General features: G+C 35.4%; 1 protein-coding gene across 1 annotated transcript; it reads left to right on the top strand.

Moving 5' to 3' along the window:
- Positions 1-1,478: 1,478 nt before the first annotated feature.
- LOC142536838 (exosome complex exonuclease RRP44 homolog A-like) lies at positions 1,479-14,965 on the top strand. The gene is made up of 24 exons (XM_075642215.1): positions 1,479-1,700; positions 1,819-1,956; positions 2,067-2,224; positions 2,612-2,667; positions 3,849-3,971; positions 4,160-4,290; positions 4,379-4,619; positions 5,095-5,251; positions 6,181-6,421; positions 7,500-7,656; positions 7,770-7,838; positions 8,328-8,453; positions 8,557-8,609; positions 9,238-9,344; positions 10,217-10,271; positions 10,355-10,454; positions 11,091-11,202; positions 11,439-11,559; positions 12,384-12,443; positions 12,545-12,650; positions 12,733-12,828; positions 13,342-13,423; positions 14,071-14,136; positions 14,512-14,965. Exons 1-24 carry the CDS (start codon positions 1,647-1,649, stop codon positions 14,708-14,710), a joined length of 2,808 nt encoding a protein of 935 aa, XP_075498330.1. The 5' UTR covers positions 1,479-1,646; the 3' UTR covers positions 14,711-14,965.
- Positions 14,966-15,056: the final 91 nt, after the last annotated feature.

The raw sequence follows: 15,056 nt of genomic DNA, 5'->3' as shown, positions 1-15,056 counted from the left end.
TAAGCCTACTTTTAAATAGGTTGATAAAATTTCAACATAACAAGTTTAAATTATTTAACATAGATCAACCCGACAAATCTAACACATGTTGACGACTCTCCTACACAAAATTCAATTGAAACTTTACTATAAAGAGCCATTGGCACCGAAATTCAATCAAGGGGGATACAAGTAGAATCCATAGTTTTTCATCATTTAATTAATAATTTATTTTATTAAAATTTTTTGGGTTAAAAAATAAGTTTGAATTAGAATTTCAATAATAAATTTTTCCCTTAACTTAAAACTATAATCAGAATACTTTATATGGTCCCTTGTAAAGACAGATAATATTAAATAGTAATATAAATGATGCGGCTTTTACAAAAAATATGAGAACTCACATTTGTATAAGCGTTAAAAGTCCACCGTCTAAGTAGGGTTTGATTAATCTTTTAGACAAATATTGAATTTATCTGAAATTTTATATTACCTTACGCTGCGTTTGGTTGCTGTGATAAGGTGGGTTTATTTTTTTTAAATCACCTTATCCCTCGTTTGGTACGCGTGATTATTTAACCAAGTCAATACTTCTATGAATGATTATGTTATATTAGGTGGGTTAAAATAATACCTCCTCACCCCTTAGGATTATTTATCCAACTCTTAATCCTTTCTATTTTTTCAATTTTACCCTTCTCCTATATCCAAACTCTCCACCACTTCCCGCCACGATCGCCGCCACCGACCACCAACCGTCGCCACCGCCGGCCGACTGCCGACTCCGGCCGACAACCGCTGCTGTCACCGCCGGCCGATCACTGTCGAGAACCAGCTGACGCCGGACCACCGACCGTCTTCGCCGACCGATAACTTCCGGCCGGCAGCCGTCGACGCCGCCCGCGTCGACGTTGCCGAAACGTCGTCGCCGCCGCCGCCGGAGTGGAAGAAGAAAAGAAAAGAAGAAAGGGTAATTTTGTCCTTTCATAAAAAAATTCAAAATTATCCTACACTTGAAAATCTTACCAAACATAACACTATATATTACATTTCTACGACAATAATTTTCTTTATCATTTACTTACTCCTACAAACCAAACGCAACCTTAGAGATAATATAACTAGTGTTTTTAAAATCGCACTGAATCAGATCAGCCAGTTCTTCCGATTCGATCAAGAAAGGGTCCAGATCAAGTCTAATAACCATTTTTATAGTCAAACCGATAAAAAACTGACTAGATCAATCGTGAACCGGTTTAAAATCGATAGACTGGTTCTTTATTTTTTTTTTAATTTTAGAAGTTGATTATTTTCTTATATTTTTAATTTTTTTTAAATTTATTTTTTGTCGTATATTTATATATATTTATTTAGATTTTGATTTTTTTAAAATATTTTTTAAATATTAGAGTTTATTTTGATTTTTTTTTTAAATTTAAATTTAAAATTTGATTAATATGTTTTTTAATTATTATTTTTATATATATTTAAGAACATTACCTATTTTCCCTGTCCGAGTCCATTCCGCCACTACCGCCGCTCGCCGCCCTTATTCTGGACTCCGATGCTCCACTTCAATTACATTTTAAATACAAATTCTCCTATTCTTCTAGCTATTGTTTTATGCTAAGTGTTTGTGTGATATTAATACTCGTAAAAGTTTAAGGATGCTGCAAAGCAAGTCGTTTGTCAAGAAAACGAAGCAAGGAAAACTCGTCAAGGTTCTTCCTAAACCTTAATTTATGAATTTTTCTTTCTCCCTCTTCCTCTCTCAGTTTCTCTTCAGTTCGTGTTGTTTCCTAAACCTTAACTACGTTTGATTGGCCACTTGCTTCGCAGGTGGTGAGAGAACATTATTTGAGAGATGATATATACTGCGGTGCTCCATTTTGTAAAGTTTGTGATATTTCGGCAGCACGCCTCAATTCGACTGCCTCGACTATTCTAATTGTTGACACTAATGTTGTCCTCCATCAGGTTAGCTGTTATTTCGTTTCTTTGTTTTAAGAAAAAAAATTAGTATCTTTCAGGGAAAAGTTTCTGACTTTTTGGCTCATTCTGCTTATTTTCTTTGGCTATGTCGTTAGATTGATTTACTGGAAAATCCAGCTCTAGATGATGTGGTAATTCTATCTATAGTGTTGGAGGAGGTGAAGAACAAGAATCTGGCAGTATATAATAGACTTAGAGCGCTTTGCAGCAACTCCCAGAGGAGATTTTTTGTCTTTTCCAATGAATACCACAAGTATGCTCTATTTTAAATTTGAATAATTTAGGATACAGATGTAAGAGTATTTTATCTATTGTTTTGCATTTATGTTTTGTGTTTAGGAAGGTTGATGTGCGTCATTTTTTGGTTATTTGACTGATTGAAGGTGACTCTAATGTATGGGGCGCTTGACGTCGTTGACATTTTTTGCAGGTTGCCCCAAGTTTGGTATTGAATTGCTTGCTTGATCTATTTATGTATTCCACTAGTATTCTAAGTAGTGTTCTTCGATGGTTAACAGTGAAATGCCCTTCTACATCATAGGTGTCATGGTTTCTCAAACTGTTCTTGTTTGTTTTAATACTACGATCAAATACATGATACTGGTATCTTTTCTACTAATTCATGTTTATTTTTTTCTAGGGATACTTTTGTGAAAATCGAGACTGGTGAAACTCCAAATGACAGGAATGATAGAGGTATGTTGATCTTTCTGTTCAATTAGGGACACACCTGTTTCTGCATTTTTAAGATTGCTTATCGATGTGTTGACAGCTCCCTAGTTATCAAATAATATTAGTTAGCAATTTGAGATTTTCTACGTTCTATTCTTCTTTTTATGGTAGTACTTAGTACTGTTAGATACATTTAAAAAATTTATTTTATTGTTTAATGGCTTATTTTTTAATTTTCTAATCTGCTTTTCTAAGTTGACTTAAATAATATATAAATATTATTTTTTCATGCTTTGTGGTGATTTTGTGGAGTTATATGGGATGACATCATAGGATACCATGAGACCAATCGATAAGATAATACACATAAAGTGCAAAACTAAGAAGACATGTAAGCTTTTGGGGGATATGAGAGAACTAAGTAATCTAATTTCGGCCTTAGACCCGGAAGTAAATTGAAATTAAGAATAGTCACTTAGCTGGGTGTCCAAAAATAACAAAAAATACGCCTAAGCAGAACGGTGGCGAACATAGGAACAAAGTTGATCGGTAATACGTAGAAGGCTGAAAGCTTCTTCACCAGCTCAAAACCCTTGAAGAAAAGTCTCTATTTTAATAATGCACGATCCTTTTCTTACAAATTCTGTGCAGTACCAGCAAGAACATCTGAGGTTATTTCCTTAATATTTACATACATCAATGACAACAAAGAGCAGACCATGTTCAACTAAGATGTTTCTTTTCAGTTTTGAGAATCTTGGAACTGTCTGCTGAATTTGTGATGGTTGATTGGCCCCTGTTAAAAGGCCTATAAGGCTTGCTTTGCTTTAGCGAAGGATTCCCATTTTGTCAGCATGCTTTATCATTTATGTGGCTATAATGTGTTTTTTACTGGGCCGTTTGGATGATTATGAGTGAAAGCTTTGCATTGTATTTTGAGAAACATGAAGTATTGGAAATCAATGTATACTCTGCTATAATGTTAGTTACCTATATGCCGTGATTCAGAAATTGTCTTGAAATATCTATGTCTAGATAAAGGTAGTTTTCTTTTCTCTAGATTAACTTATTGGCTGGAATTCTTGTTCTAATTCAGGTAGGTTTTTTAAGACCGTGGAACAATTCTGTAATTGTGTTGAAATATTGCTCTTGTAGTTATGAAATATTGTGGAATTTTCTAATCTGACAATGAAATGATGGTTCAGCTATCAGGGTGGCAGCCCAATGGTATCAGAATCATCTTGGTAATTCAGTGCGTGTCTTACTTATCACAAATGATAAAGATAACAAGAGGAAGGCCACAAAGGATGGAATTAATGCGGAAACAGGTATTATTAACATGATTTAATATTCGTATGTTTTCTTTGCTGGAATCCATGTGATCATCTTGAGATTCCCTTAGGCTGTCTCAACTTCTACCTTATCAAAATAGAGACCTTTTTGCTTGGTCATCAAAATGTGCGATCTTGAATCTATATCTGTATACACGTATATATGAATTTAATGCTCATTGTAGTTGAGTCATATGTCAAATCACTCGGTCAGCCAGCATTACTTGACCTGATTGCTCACCCTCTAACTGAGGATGCTGCAATGGAGGATGTAGAAGATCTGAGGCCCGCGAAGAGAAAAATAATCTATCCTGAGGTTGTAGGCTATCACCATGCTCTGTTTATGATTAATATTTGGCTTATCTTTACTGTCTTAAATGCAATTGTGCGTGAATCCCATGCAGCATAAACCAATGTCTGAAATTACTTCTGGATTGCACCGTGGCATATATCACCAAGGGAAACTACGGGTTAATCGTTACAATTCTTTTGAAGCCTATGTTGGGAGTGAAAGTATTGGTGATGAAATTATCATCTATGGGCGAACAAACATGAATAGGGCTTTTGATGGTGATATAGTGGTTGTGGAGCTTTTGCCTCAAGATCAATGGCACGAAGAAAAATCTCTCGCAATAGCTAATGATGGTTTGTAGTCCTTTTCATGCTTATGTTATATATTGCATAATAATATAATGATGGCTGCAAATAGAAAATTTTCGCGCCACTATGCTTGTTATTAGTAATGATCGAAAGGGTTTCTTTAGATGATATAATAACAAGATCAGGCTATAAAATATTTGCAATGGCTGTCATTCCTGTGAAACTGTGCTACCGAAATATTTTAATCCCCTGAAATGCTTAAACATGCTTCTTGAAAAAAGAAAATTGGCTGTGCTTTACTATTAGGTTTTCTGGGTGCAATTTGAGCCGAACGAGTGCCAAGGAACAGAAATTAATGTTTTAGGAAGGATAAATATAATTGAGCCAATTCCTAGAAATTAATTACTTCGTGTAGTGATGGAGGAAGGGGCATCCTAAAATTTCCCAGCATTATTCATTTGGATTCTCCATATTTTGTCTCAAAATGTTCTATTTACTCCTTTTTCATTTTGTATTCCAGAGGAAGAGGAGGAAGACGATGTTCATTTAGCACCAGTTAGTACTGATGACGCTCCTCGAGTTACAAATATATCACAAGTTCCGGTTGGAGACAACAATGCTATGCCAACTCGTCCATCCGGGCATGTTGTTGGTATTATCAAACGGAACTGGCACTCGTAAGTAGGATGATTGGCTCAGCCCGTTACTTTCTATTCATGAAAACATTGGTTTGATAACTGAATTGAAATTTAGTTATTTTTCTCATTAACAAATCTTTTCTTGAAGTGTATTTTGCATAAATCTTAAAGTTGAAATCCTTTTTATGCAGTGTTGGTGCTTGATGATATGTTAAGTTCACTGCTTTTCCTTTTTTTTGTTCTTCTGTTTCTACAATTAAAAAGTGGTCTTGGTCTTTTCAGAACGATAAGGAGAGAGAGAGAAATAGGATCCAAAGAAAAGGCCATTTCTGCGATGTACTGGTTTTATGTGAACCTTTAGAGTTTGGATTAATCCATCACATTGGTTCCAAATGCGTAATTTTACACTTGTGCTAACTCTTATGTTACAAATTATTTTAGGAAGCATCTGAGCATGTAGAAGGGCTAGGAAGAAAGTAAAGCATCGATGAGAAAGTTTGGTTGTATGTTAGTTTATGTCTTCTTCACGTCGATTAAAGTTGTGCAACTATTACCCAAATACGGTAAAGTTCGCTTCTTCCAAATTTGAGGAAAACAGGCACCATATTCTCCAGTGATGGTCATTCGCTTGGTGCATGGTCAATCTACAATCGATAGAGCCCATGAAAAATGCCATCCCATCATCCCAAGCCTAACTGTAGTTTATTCTCTCAGTTAGCCTGAACAGATCTCCTTATCTTGCTATAGAGGGCAAACTTTAGATCTTTGAATGGTTGAAAGAAAAATATTTCTCTCCATGATATTCTTAAACTTAGAATGAAGCCATTATCATACTCTTCTTTAAAACTGAGCCAATGACAGAAGTTCCTGTTATAGATAATATCAAACATGGAAAAAGTTATGCTAATTACCATCACTATCATCTGTTCTTTCCTTTGTGCTTCATTCATTAACATTTTTCTGTGCAGGTATTGTGGATCTTTAGACCCTATGCCTATGCCAGCAGGTGATGGTGGTATTGCACATGCTCTGTTTGTTTCCAAAGACCGGAGAATTCCTAAGATACGTGTACAAACACGTCAACTTGGGAATCTATTAGACAAAAGAATTATTGTTGCTGTTGATTCATGGGATCGTTTATCTCGATACCCTTCTGGGCATTACATAAGAACAGTTGGCGAAATTGGTGATAGAGATACTGAAAGCGAGGTGTGCTGTACTGCTTTTTACCCGACCCATCACTTTAGAATCATGCTAATATTAATTGCTATTATGACGATTTAATTCACTTATTATATCTTTCCATGCCTGGAGCATCTCTAATTCTCTATCGCGGTCTTGATCATAAACCATTCAAAGTGTAACTATTTAAGTTTATCATGTTTTAGTACGTTTTTTGTCGTATTCTTCCTCCGTGTATGTGGATGCTGCCCGTTGCTTTTGAGGATCTCCACAGTTAGTGCTTCAACTCTAAAAGAAGGAAATTTCTTATATAAATGCCCGCACCGTTTCTACAATTGAATCTGACCTTTGACAGTTCATACATTTTTACCGGCCGCTTCTCCTGTAGATTCAGCACCAACTACTTACAATTGTTGAAAAATCTTAGAAGTATACATGCATTAGGCTTTTGAGTAATATTTTTCTCGAATCAACTTCTGAAAAGGATCTAGGTGCATCGAAGATGACCTTTGTCCATTGTTTGTCTTTTGATTTTCATCTGAATGTCGATTTCCTTTTCCTATGTTTTTCAATTTGAATAAAAATTAAAGATATCCCTATGGAATTTAAACCAACTTGAAATGAGCAAATGAATGAAATGATATTTTTGTTTACTTTGGGTGGTGTGCATATTGGTGTAGTGTGTCGATTTTTTTTACATGAACTAACCAATCTTTGACCGAATTGGCGTTTATCAGAGCAAACGTGGTGTTTCGGTCTACTTAAACACAAACTAAGTAACATGTTACATGTTAGACTAATGCTCGCTAATAAGCTTTGCCGAAATAATATGTCTTTTACGAAAAGTATTGGAGAGCAGAACTGTTGTGTCCATTAAAGAACCAATAAAACTGAAGATTAGGTGCATTGACGAGTCGCGAGAACATTACACGTGTGAAAAAAAAGAAGAGAGGAAGGAAAAGATCCTAGAACTATTGCTGTCAACATTTGTTGTCCTGTTTTTGATCATAACCTATCTTTCCTGTGTCTGAACTAGATATGAAATCTTGAAATAGGATTACCATTGGCAGTATCACTATTTTTGACTGGTACTTTTATGCTGCAGGTGGTGCTCATTGAGAATGATATTGATGCTAGGCCATTCACATCTCAAGTTTTAGCATGCTTGCCACCCTTACCTTGGTCTGTGTCAGCAGAAGATATAGCAAATTCAATCAGGCTGGATTTGCGCGATCTACGCGTCTTTAGTGTGGATCCCCCAGGTGTTGACGTAATGCATAAAATTTATGTGATGTTAATCCGCTTTATATTGTTTCTAGATGCTCAATGTTTATCGCATTGCTTTGCATGAACTATGTTATTGCTTTTGGTTCAGGATGCAGGGACATTGATGATGCGTTACATTGCACGCTTCTACCTAGCGGAAATTTTGAAGTGGGAGTTCGTATCCTTTGGTCACATGTATTTCTTGGTTTTTTTCTCTTTTTAAAGGATGGGGGCTTGGATATGACTGTATATTCTTTAATGCAAGTTTGTGTTTCAAAGCCACCTTTGTGCCTATTTATTTACTGACTGGGATTTCCCCTTAAGGTTCTTATATAATTATCATGAATTTATGTGCTTTGCCATTAAATTATGTAATTGTAACTTTGTGATTTTAGCTTTTATGATAGATGTTCCATTACCATCACACTAGGGCATGAAGAAATTCTAGGAATATGACCTCATTTTGTTTGATTTTAAAATCTCAGATAGCATAAAGACTTGTCCACTTTTTGTGGTAATGTATACAAGGGTTTATTAGAATGATAGAATATTTTTCCTCTTGTTATTCTTTAGATTTCCCGACTTATTCAAAAAATTGTTTTTGAGGTTTTATTTCCCTTGAAAAAAAAGGCACGTCCAAGTGTTTATCTTTAATAACATGTATCAGATATTGCTGATGTTACAAATTTTGTTCACCCTGGAACTCCCTTGGATGATGAGGCTTCACAAAGGGGTACCTCAGTCTACCTTGTTGAGAGGCGAATTGATATGCTTCCAAAACCTCTGACAGAAGGTGTTGTATGAGTTTACTCTGGGGGTTTTATAGAGTTTCTTTGTGAATATTGCGTACTTGGGCCAAAGGATTATCTGTGCTAAGCAACGTTAGTTCTTTGCAGATATTTGTTCACTCCGCGCAGATGCAGAGAGACTAGCCTTTTCTGTTATTTGGGTACGTGCTGTATCTCAAAATAATGGGATTTTGAAAAGCTAATTGTTTCCTTTTTCTCCTAAGTGTTCTGATAAGTTTAATGCATTCCACCAGCTATGCCGTGCTTGTAAAACAAGCAGTTCATAGAAAATTGTTGATATTTTTGCCTTTGTTTTCTTATTCTCAAGGAGATTGCTAACTGCCTTTGATTTCATCATTTGCTTTGATATCAGAATGAAATCCTTGCAATAAATAATCATATGGTTATTTGATGGGTTTTTTTAGAAATACTTTGTTCCTAGTTGTAATCTTAAAGCAGTATCATTACTTCAGAATGAAGACGATTTTCGTAGTTGCTGAAATCTCATTCAAAAAATAGTATTGAAGAATTCTTGTAAAGTTAGTTTTCTCAGTGCAGCTGTTAACCAAACTATGCTTGCTTCTACAATCCCAAGGAAGGGCTCTCAGCTATCTTAAAATATTATCAGTACCATTCTAATGTTGACCCAACTTGTGGAATTGGTCCGCACAATTCAATTTCTAGAAATTGATAATCGTAGACATTCTGTGGAATGGCTTACGTATAGTTTATGAGGTAAAACCCACACATCCCTATTGATTTAACTTTCTGTGATTCTTCGTAATTTAGGAAATGACTTCTGAAGCAGAGATAATTTCTACAAAATTCACCAAGACGATTATCAAATCATGCGCTGCATTGTCTTATGTTGAGGCTCAGGCAAGGATGGATGATAGGTAACATATTCAACATTTTCCTTACATCTAGTAAATAGCTGAGATAGTATCACCCCAACACCACCACACAACCCCCCCCCCCCCCCCCCCCCTATCATTGTTTCTCTTATTTTCCAAATTCATTTTCTCGTTTGATGAACCGTTTTGTTACCATTCCTAGATAAGTCTTAATTTGAATTCATTAAGTGTTTTCTTGCTACTATCGTATTTTATTATTGGTAACTTTTCTTCCTGTAGCAATGTTCCTATCTGATAGACTCATTTAAAACTTTATTGACTTTGTTGTATGATTCCTGAACCAAATTCAGTGAATGAATATTTAATGCATGAAACAGTAAAAAACTTAAAAATACTGCGATAGATCAAATGTCAATGGTTAAAAATGCTTGTTTCCTTGGCTCTTTTATTCGACGCAATAGACAGACAGGTGGGTAATTCTATCTTGTCTTGATGATTTCAGGATAGAACTTTATTTTCTATCTCTGTCCTTGTTTCAACTTGAGTTTCCCTTATTTTCTCCAGCTCAGTTCCCAAAATAAGGTATGGGATTTCCTGAGGAAGTCTGCTTCATACTTCAACTGTTACTTTACTCAGAAGTCCGGTAGTTATTGTTGAGCAATGTTACTTTGCTTGTTCAAAAATCAAAAAATAGGCTTTGCAGGCTTTGTGTTTCTAGCTTCTTTTTCTTCTTTTATTATGTGTTTCCAGCTTCTTCTGCACTTTAATTAATAAGTTTATTTTTAAATTTTTTTTACGGTTTTTGGTGCGGATGTAATTTTATGCAGCACTGTGACATTGTTTCTCTTTGTTTTACTACATCAAGGTTTTTTTGTTTCCTTGTTCATTTATATAAAAAACTTTTCATCTTACAGTCGCTTGGTGGATCCATTAACCACAGATTTACGAAATATGAATGCTCTGGCAAAGGTAATCAACGTGTTATAATTACTGCTTTTTCCTTATGGAGCGATTAAATTGTTATTTGCACATTGTTATTTTGTAAATTGTAGATAATGAGGAGAAAGCGCATTGAAAGAGGGGCCTTAACGCTTGCCTCTGCTGAAGTGAAATTTCAAATTGATACCGAAACTCATGATCCTCTTGATATCGGTATTGTGATCCTTTTTGCTTTCCCTTTTGAGAAATATTTGAAAGCAAGATTCCTCGTGTGAAAATTTTCCCGAACAAGAACTTCGGTTTTGTACCTCTCAATGCTATATGTTTTCCCCGAGCATGCGTAATTTGTCTTTGATGAGCCAATTTTTCATGTAGATCTACAATACCTCTCCTGTCATTTACCATAACATTTTAGGCTTTCCCAACCTTGATGAGTTTTAGACAATCCGATGCTTTAAAAAAGTAATAGCACTTATTTTTATTTGCTCTTCGAAGGACAATACTTCAAATTTATTCCTAAGGACAATACTTCAAATTTCTTTCTTCTGCTGCCATTTTTTTAGGCTGAAAATTTTCCAAACTAACTTATCACCTTGAGTTTATTTACGATGTAAGATCTTTAATTAATCTATATATGTACTCCATAGGAGCCTACACCAAAGTTTCTTGGATTTGAAAAGTTTTCATTTTCAAGATTGAGCTTGTGATGTCAAAAGCTTATAATTACCTGTGGATGATGAAGTGCCCCTATATCTGTCTTTTTATTTTGCTTGTGGTTTCATTTCGAAATGTTGTCCATCAGTGTGATTTTATGGCTCTTGATTTGTTATAATTATTGTTCATGTACAGGTATGTATCAAATTCGAGAAGCAAATCAGATGATCGAGGAATATATGCTTGCTGCTAACATATCAGTAGCTAAAAATATTTTGGAACGTTTTCCTCTCAATGCTCTGTTGAGGTACTGTTCTCTTTCGCCGGGGTTCCTTATTTTTCTCAACTCTCTGACAAACAAAGTTTCTTGTGTTACTTTTTTGTCATTATCTTCATGCTCACGTGGATTGATTTACTTAACCCATCCAGCCAGATTTCTTTCCCTCTCAGATGTGATTGCTATAGTAGCTGATTTAACATTGTGGGAAGACCTGAAGGAAATTGGTTTTGTTGTTTAACTAATCATGACTATTCCATATGCAGGCGGCATCCTGGACCAACCAAAGAGATGCTTGAACCTTTGATTCGAACAGCTGCTGCTGTTGGTCTCTATTTGGATGTGTCATCTTCAAAAGCACTGGCTGATTCACTTGATTGTGCTGTGGTTGGTTAATAAATCTTGAAATTTCTTTCTATGTTGAAAGTCATTGCTTTTTTACACTTAGTCTAGCGAATCTAAGTTATAATGTGTGATTGAATATCTGTATGAAGGTAGAACAGCCTTATAAAAATGTTTCCATATAAGGTGAAACTTTGGCCTTCCCTGTATACAATAAACGTGATCACAGCACCTCTTTTCTGAAAACATAATTGTAAGTAATGGTCTTGCATTATTTACATTTTAAAGTTAATGATGTGGGATAAAGTAAAAGCTAGATTGTTGTCTTGGGAGGTGAGCTTGAAAAAGGACTGAGAGCACCACTCTATTTCTTAAAATTTCCTTCCAATGAAAGAATCAGCATTCTTATATGGACTAATTGACTGTATGTATCTTAGATGTTGACTCCTGCTTGTTGCAAATTACAATCAGCTTTTAAGATGATTTATATTAGAGGATATTACATCTATAATAGGTGAGTGAAAACTAATAAAGTTTTTCATTTACTCCACCATGAAATAAAATGTCTTTAAGATAAATTCCACCTAAATTAATGGGACTATTGCAAATCTGTTCTCCTGTGGCCTTCCTGGCTTCTGCAGTTATTTATGGGTTTTTTCAAGAGTAGATTGCATGGGTTCTTAGCTGTGATTCATTGATTGGAATTTCTGTAATGAAACTATGAGCTATTTGAAAGTGTAATTGTTTTGGTTCATTTTTTGCTACCTATCATTCTGTTGTTTATTTTGGTGATTCGTTTGTGCATTTCAAAAATCTGTTTATTCAATTATTTCTCACTCGGTTTCCTCTTCCCCCAACAAAAAAATCAGGGTGATGATCCATACTTTAATAAGCTGATTCGCATTCTGGCAACGAGATGCATGACACAGGTACCTAAAATAAATTAGTACAATTAGTACTAATTTATTTTCCTTTTCATGGTTAAAGTTTGTAATTTCAGTATTCATGTGACCGTAATGTGCAATTTCAGGCAGTATACTTTTGCAGTGGAGATCTCAGCCCTCCAGAATTTTCTCATTATGGTCTTGCTACTCCTCTGTACACACATTTCACTTCTCCCATAAGAAGATACGCAGGTATGTGAAAAATTATCTCATTTTTAAAACTTTCGTGCCTCAATAATAAATCGTGATCTCGGAACTCCATGTTTTCTCATAGATGTCATTGTACACCGGTTGCTTGCTGCATCCTTGGGGATATTCAGGCTTCCAGATGTATTCCAAGACAGATTGTGGCTTACCGGTGTTGCTGATAGTAAGGACTTTCTCACTATTGATGGTTATGATATTAAGTATGCATTATGTCTTGGTGCATTAAGGTGTTATCATTAATCACTTTATTATTTGATGGATGGATTTTTGGGAATACACTCATTTTCAGATGAATAGTTGTGATACAATTTTTTGTTCCATTTTGTCAGATGATCATTATTTTGCGATTTCACTGTTTATAGAACTTGCTCTCTATCCTGCGAATGAGAACACTGCCTTGTCAAGTCATTTTAGCTGCGCAATACTCTAGTAGATTTTGAGGATTGGAATTTACACTTATCTGCATTAAGTTCATTGATAAGCACAAATAAAACCTTTTTACGCCTTCAGGTTTTGTGTTTCTGAAGATACGATTGCAGTTTCTCTGAATACACTTTGCTATCAATACCCTTTATTGGCATGTGCTTGTAATGCTTCTGTAATCTATTCATTTGTAGTGAGAACCAATATGTATGGATTATGCTGCTGGTTGTCTTATGTTCATTATACCATGCAGATTTGAATTATAGGCATAGAAATGCCCAGATGGCTAGCCGATCCTCAGTCGAGCTCCATACACTCATTTATTTCAGGAAAAGGTAATAATAAACTAGGGATGTAAAGGATAGAAGCTTGAGCTTGATTCAAGTTTTATCATCGGGTTCGAGCTCAACTTGTCTTGAAATTACTAAGCTCGTGAAAAGCTCAAGCTCGACTCGTTAAAAAGCTCGTTTATCATGATAATCGAGCCGAGTTCGAGCTTTATTTATTAATAACTCGTTTATCATGTTTAACAAGCCGACTTGAGCTCGGCTCATTTTCGAGCTCGTAAAGCATACAATTGAGCTCGAATTTGAGCTTGATTCGAGCTTGGTGAAAATTAATTATATCTATGTTCAATTCATTCTATTGGGACTAGCACTAATATTTTTATTTGTCAACTCAATAAATGAGTCGAGCTCGAACTTACGAATCACCTAAACAAACTGAGCTCGAGCTTGCGAGCCTGTTAACGAACATGTTTGCGAGTTCACGAGTCGAATATCCTTAGATTTGAGCTTGAATTTTGAGCTCAAGGCTTGATATGATTAAAAAACAAGCTCAAACGAGCTTTTTATCGAGTCGAGCTTCAAATAGCTCGCGAACCGTTTGATTTGTTTACGTCCTTATAATAAACCATCATCTAATATTCTCTCCTCTTCTCTCGCTCTCTGTCTCACGTGTGTGAACATTGACACTTGTGCAGGTCCAATGATACTGAAGCCAGAATAGTGAAAATAAGATCAAACGGCTTCATAGTGTTTGTGCCAAAGTAAGATTCTCGTTTTGTAATCCATTGCCTTTTATGCTTCTTATTAGATAATTTGTACTCATGATCCTTTTGTTTCGCTTGCTTAAACCACCATCTAGATAAAGCGGGTTGTGAACAAAGTTACACTACTGTTTTTTGGTGGTTTTTTTCCTTTGGTTTTTGATGAATTGGAATGTTAGTAGGTACTGTATCATATGCTTCTGTAATATTTTTAACTTATTTACACCGTGCATCATTTACTCATGAATTAGTAACTTGAATGTCATACTTAATACTTTGATTCAATCGGAAGTATGTGAATACATCCCATGGAGGTAGTCGTCTCCCTGAGACACCAGCTGCTATGATATATTGATCGTTGAGCGTTGTTTGCAGATATGGTATAGAAGGACCTGTATACATGATGCCAAGAGGACAAAAAGGAGGGGGAGAATGGTTGATCGATGAGCAGAAGCAACAGATCAAAAAGATAGATGGTGATGTTTGTTATGGTGTGCTTCAAACAGTAATGATTCACATGGAGGTTGTTGAGCCGCAGCCGAACAGGCCGAAGCTCCAGCTTACTCTTATATAGAAGACATGCTCATGTCCCACCCAAATAACATGGTCATATCCCACACAAATACTGGTAAATTGTTCCTTTGTTCTTTCCAAAATAAATAACTTTTTTTAGGAGTTTTGTTTTCTTGATGTTAGATTGGTTCATTTGCTTCTTGTTATTATTCTTATTTATATCAAAAACGACCGAAATCTCTTTTAATTTCCTTGCGTGTGTATCAGCGGTGCTGATGTTTGTATTACACAATTTTTTTCTGGGAACAGGCATAAATTGTTTTTATTTACTTTTTAAAAGGGGGACCTTATGACTTGTTGAGGTCTCTCTGGACCTCAAGACCAAATTTATGAAATCAATCCTTCTC

This window comes from Primulina tabacum, chromosome 2, assembly GCF_025594145.1.
Source record: "Primulina tabacum isolate GXHZ01 chromosome 2, ASM2559414v2, whole genome shotgun sequence".
In the NCBI taxonomy this organism is placed as follows: Eukaryota; Viridiplantae; Streptophyta; class Magnoliopsida; order Lamiales; family Gesneriaceae; genus Primulina; species Primulina tabacum.
Note: the sequence above shows the minus strand (reverse complement) of the source record. Positions and strands in the feature narration are given on the sequence as shown.